The 6,000-nt window shown below is 38.8% G+C and overlaps 1 protein-coding gene across 10 annotated transcripts in view; it reads right to left on the bottom strand.

Annotated features, from left to right (window-relative positions):
* Positions 1–619: 619 nt before the first annotated feature.
* Positions 620–6,000, bottom strand: part of TRAK1 (trafficking kinesin protein 1) — a 118,416-nt gene continuing 113,035 nt past the window's right edge. For 9 of the 10 annotated variants that reach the window (XM_075827093.1, XM_075827094.1, XM_075827091.1 and 6 more), the window contains one exon: positions 620–3,430. In XM_075827093.1, the coding sequence (XP_075683208.1) occupies positions 2,644–3,430 (787 nt within the window). In that variant the 3' untranslated portion in view covers positions 620–2,643. Of the gene's footprint in view, positions 3,431–4,918; positions 5,007–6,000 lie in introns of all 10 variants that reach the window. The other variant, XM_075827098.1, reaches the window with a different exon arrangement.

Below are 6,000 nucleotides of genomic sequence, written 5' to 3'. Positions count from 1 at the left end.
ACAAGGCAATGATCGGGAACGGGCATGCATATGAACACTCGTTTTCCCAATCATTGGCCCCTGTAAAAGGGCATAAAGCCAGACGTGGATCCAGGAGAAGTATAAGTTCTTCCTTTTTATTTCCCATTATTTGGCAAACCACAAAAATCTGAACAAACATGCGATGTGTGAACATAGTCTGAGAGGTAGAGATTAAATGAGGCATATAACTAAAAAAAAACTGCTAAAGATTTTGCTCTTCCCCGTCCCAATTTTTAGGTGGCTGTGGATGTAATACTAAACTAAAAACATCTTGGAAATATTTCAGAAGTATGCACAAGATCTAATCGAATATCTAGTATCTAATAAAAAATAAAATAAGAGTTATATAGTTCGCAAAGTTTATTATTTGAGAAGCAAAATGTGATAACATTTTCATTGGCGACATCCAATATCTTAGGGAGCACAACAGGATTTATAATAATGGTTCATACAGTCAATGATTCATTGGACTAACTACTGCCTAAAGATACATTCTGATAAAAATATAGTTAAGATTATTTGCTTTGCAATAGGCACACATTAACAAAACCAAAGGAGTCAATAATATATAGAAAGAGAAAACTCCCATCAGCTTACTTGTTGCAGAATAACATCTTACTTGGAAGGGTCCTCCGATGCCACTTAGGCAGAATACTCTGGGGACATCCAAGAGATGAAAGAGCAACCGCTGCATTGAGAAAACTTGCACATACTTGGCTTGGCCGATCAACTTCAGGCACAACATATTTACATATATTGTTTCCATTCATAAATCTCATAATTGTTAGACGTGATTATCAGGTATGTGGATTGAGGAGATTAATATCCAACCAAAATTGTCTAAGCGTCAGCAATGCATGGAAAATAAATATCACACAGAACAGCACCTGCAACAATTTACTTAGAGTAATGTATTCGGTCTATGGGTGAACTAAGGGCAGCATCGTATACAGCAATGTCCCCTCAAAGACGTTTGGTTTATACTGGGCATTACCAGAACTAGATTCCCTGTTTGTTGGCATTTATGTGCATTTAACACTTATCAGCAAAACCGCACGTTACATGAGACGGCCCGATTATCTGCTTTGCTTTCCATAATTACAAAAAATATATATATTGTGCAAGTAAGAATGAAAAAAAGATAATCACACTGATATGATAAGCAATGCAGGAAACAAGATGGATGTTGTGATGGACAGTAAAAACAAAATTCAATAAAAAAAAAAAAAAAAAGACTATTACAAATTACAACAAATAGATATGACTATAGGTGGATTGTTCCTTTAGCGACCTCAATCTGTTCATAAAATACTTTAAAATGTAGCTAACCTAAACAATAAAAAGTTTAATAGTGCGTTAACATTTCTATGACCTTCCTTGAATAAACATATAAAGCGCTAGTTTCTTCATTAACCAACAATTCCATTATCTTAAAGTTTCTAGATTTCAAGTACAGCATATAAGCTTTTCATTAGCACTGTTCTATCCTGTGTTCATTTCGTGAGCTGTAAATCCCTTTTTAGTTTGCTGAAATCTTTTTGAAATGGGTCCCAGTGCTTAGTGGAACCTCCCACCCCCAAAAAAAAGAAGTAGTTTAAGGCGACTGCGTAGTCAGATTTTAAAAAAATAAAAAATTTAAATGTATATATGAAATACTCATCAAATTATTAGACACTATAGACCTAGACTGTCTTTAAACTTCTGACAGCAAGGATATGCAGCGCTATTTTTGCAATCAAAACCTTGCCAAAGGCCCAATGGACCCCGTCATAAGCCAATAAGGTCCATCAGTTGCCGTTGTACAAGAAAGCTTCATGATTTTTGTTATAAATGGAAGCCATGACGCCCGTGCGAATAGAGCTTTAACTATGAAATGTTGCTGAATTTGTATGTATTGATAGGTGCCATGTTGTAAAATAACTCTTGAGCCAACACAATGGCTGCCTCCACTAGTAGTGTAGATTGTTGGAGAAGTTAAAAAGCATAAAGTGAACTGAAAATTGTGCCTACAGTATTTACTGAATAATAAACTGTGTGTTTCTCATTATGGTTGTGAGACCAGTGATCTTCAGCTTTAGTAACAGTAGATTGTTTATAAAACTCATAAAAGTATCCCCGTGTATTGCATTTATCACCAGCGACAACATATTCAAGTGCCGGGAAACATCACATCTGCCTAAGCTGGATCTTCCCCTTAAATTAAATAAAAACCTTGGTCGGTAATTTTGGTACTAAAACAATATTTGCATTCTACCGTCCCAACAGTCCTTTAGGTTCAGTGCATACGATATCCCACCTTCCCCATTCATTTTAATGTACATTATTAGCATTATCTACAATAGTACAGCAAACTTGGTGAGTCACTGTTTCCAACCGGTAAAATAATTTTGATACAGTATAATATATATCTACATATTTATAGAAAGTACACTCTCCACTTCTCATCTAGGCACAATGTTGATTTGTCAGTACAATGTATAAGAAGGATGGGAGAGAAGGGGGCCCAAAGAAAGTCTTGGCTTAGTAGATGAGCACTCGGTACAAAAGGTTCAATAGACAATATGCAGGGCTAATGCAAAAAGCCTCTGACCCGTGAAATAGTCATCGGTAACTGGACGTTTTTCATCGTAAACTCGTCTGTTTGGGTAATTTAGCCCCCATCAATATACCTGGTGTCATCGTTGATGGGGCTTTCATTTGCATGCTGGACCCTACCATAGCTGGAAAGCTCCGATTCCTTCTAATTCCTGTGTTTAGATGGATTCCACCTATAGCACTTGTTACAACAGGATAACTTAAAGGCAGACCTTCTTGTAGAAGACCTCCAGGTACAAACGCCCGTACTGGCCCCGTGGCACCACACAGAATGGGACTGTCACATGCAGCAGATGCTTGTGCTGGTCCTGAGACTTTGACAATTCCAAATTTCTTCACCTTGTCCACTAAATTTAGGTTGGACACAGAAACATCAGTTTGGCTTTCACTGCTTCGTATGTTTTTCTTTTCTCTTACCTCCTTCAGAATGGAGCTGGCAGGTTTAGAAGCCAGGAAGTTGTCATATGGTGGGCTGGTGCATTTAAAGTCTAGAGAGGGAGGAGAGGAGCTTGGTGTCTGCATAGGCGAATTTGGAGGAGTGGAAGGTATGATCGTCATTTTTGGAAGACATTGATTCATGATGGAAGTCTTCCCAGCCCTGTCCCAACTCTGCGGGTTGTACATAGCTGCTGAAATACCCTGTTCCTTAAGGAGCCTTACCAATCCAAGAGATGTGCTCATAGTGGTTGTGGATTCCCTCAGATTAGTGGATGACTCTGCCAAGCTAAGACGTCTAGGTGTGCATGGTGTGCTTGCTGGCGTTGATTTTAGATTACTGAAGATGCTAGAAGCTGGAGTGGGTGCTGAGTTAAGGCTGCAAGACACAAAAAGAAGAAGTTAAACAATTATATATAAACCCTGAAGAAACCATATAAAACAATAATGGTCATAATATTTTAAGGTGCATACGGTTAGTGCTTGCAGTCCACATGCATACGGACATAATTGAATTCTTCATTTTTGTGATACAGTCTAACTTTTACTTGTTTTTCTCTGATTTAGCCATATATATAGCCATTTGAAACCCTAATAAAGCTCTGTTTGCACTACAGTTTGTGAGTTATAACAGCGATTCCATCAGGATTTCCAGTTTGACAGCATAGCGCAGTAAATCTCATGCCCATGCTGCGGGAAAAAAAAAAAGCTGTTGCGGTTCTCTCCATTGAACTCAATGGGGATGTAAAACCCGCAACAAATAGCCAAGTGCTGAAAGGCTGCAATTCCACCGCATAAATTGCAACTCAAGTTTTTTTTATTTAAAAAAAATAAAAAAAAATCTTATACTTCCCACCCAGGCGATGTCAGTGACTCATTCTTCTGTTTTTCTTCCTGGCCGTTTCATCCCATGTGACTGCTGGAGCCAATCACATGCTGCAGCAGCAACCTAGGAGGCCAGACTGCACGGACAACGGCGGGATATGTTGACATAAATACGGCTCGAGGTAAGTATGATGTTTTTGGTTTTTTTCCAAGCATTGCTTTCCGCAGCGGAAATTCTACCCGAAAAACTGCACCACATTGTGGTGCATTTTTTTGGGAAGAAATATGCTGCGTTTCTAGGTCAGATACATTGTGTAGTTTTACGCAGCATATCCAACCTGTGGGATCCCGACCTAAAGCATGCCTATGTGTTTTCCCTTGATTTATTTTACCCAAAAATACTTCTAGTAACATTTCATTTATGAGTTTGCAGCTTTACAACAGAGACCTGAAAAAGATGCTTCTTTCGAAAGTCACCCTGTATCACTTTAACAGAGGCAGGATCACGTTATATGCAGTATCAGCATTGTCAATCATATTATTACTTAATTTTTGAGAAATAAGCCATTTCATTCTTCTGTATGTTACTTTCACTAATGTCGGTGTTGATCAGTGATGGGCTGCTTTCTATGGAGTGCCAATTTAACATCAAAGCCATGTCAATTACTGGTGTCTTTCACTATCCTTACTTTAAAGCAGAAACAAACATATAAACAACACAAAAACTTCCCGGAATTGTTACACATCAAACATGCTTATATAAACTTTAAGGAAATTATAGCACATAATCATTTTTCCTTATTTAACACAAGTGGTTACTTTTAAATATTTAGCAATAACACAAGATAACATGCCAGAGAGTCCGATAAGACTTCTCTGTATTCCATTTTAATGAGAAAATCCATCATAGTCTTCTAGCTATATGGATCTTAGTAGTATTAGGATGATGATTCGGTCAGTGTCTATGTTAGCTGGGGGCAACACACACGTCTCAACTACAGTGACCCAGTCAGCAGGGGACTGTATCTGCAATACTGCTCACCCCCTGCCATGCTTGTCAAAGTGTCTGCCCTATAGCTTCTCTCAGCAAAACCTGGTATAAAGTGCTTTCTTCCTCTTCATCAAAAGACCTGTGAAAAACCATTTGTGATTAAGTAGCTCTATAAGCAATTAATGAAACAAAAAAGGACATTTCAAGCATTATACATGCTATCTAGTTCTCAGCCTTAACCATTAGACACAAGTTGAAATCTATATGTACCTTAAAAACGGAGAGCGCCGATACAAAATAAATTACAGATTTTTTTTTTTTTAATTCCCCTTTAATGCTGCCTAAACACATCTATTCCTCCAGACTCCCCTATACACATGCACGCTCGGCCGAGTGTCTAATATGTAAAGGCACACTAAGTTCTAACATTCTGTTAATGAGCGTCCGTGATGAAGAGTCATCCTCATCTCACAGGAAAGGTGTACTATCACCAACGTTAACAGGACTTTCAGGATTTTAGGTATATTAAACCAAGGACAGGAATCTGCATGAAGTAAAAAAACGAAACTACTAAACAATTGATATGAATTTAAATTCTGCCACTGTCCTCAACTCTTGAAATCCTACAGTAATATGTAAACAATACGGCCAGGTCTAGAGCCATTTTGGGAATGGGGGACAGCAGTGGAATTTTTATTCAACATCAATAGCCAAATTTATTTTCATAATGTAAAAAGAGGTATTTCCCAGAATCAACATTTATCACCTATCCCACCGTTGGGACCTCCACCGAACACTAGAACGGGGGACCCGAACCCCCTGTTCTTTTTCACTGCCATACCACAGTGAGGAAAAGTTTGAATGGACCTGCGAACGAGTATGTGCGGTGCCGCTACATTCAAAGTTTATGGAACGAATGAAGATAGCCAAAGAACAGCGCTCAGCTGTTTCCGTCAGGCCCATAGACATTAAATAAAGCAGCAGGGTAAACGCTCGTCCTCCGCCCCATTCAAGCAAACACTTACTGCAGGGGACATAGTGAGGAGGAACGGTAGGCTTGGCACCCCATTCTAGTGATTATGGGGGTCCCAGCGATCAAACACTTAGCACCTCTCCAGTGTATAGGTTACAAA

The sequence above is a fragment of the Rhinoderma darwinii genome, chromosome 5, assembly GCF_050947455.1.
Source record: "Rhinoderma darwinii isolate aRhiDar2 chromosome 5, aRhiDar2.hap1, whole genome shotgun sequence".
Taxonomy (NCBI): Eukaryota; Metazoa; Chordata; class Amphibia; order Anura; family Rhinodermatidae; genus Rhinoderma; species Rhinoderma darwinii.
This window is presented reverse-complemented; position numbering and strand designations above follow the sequence as displayed.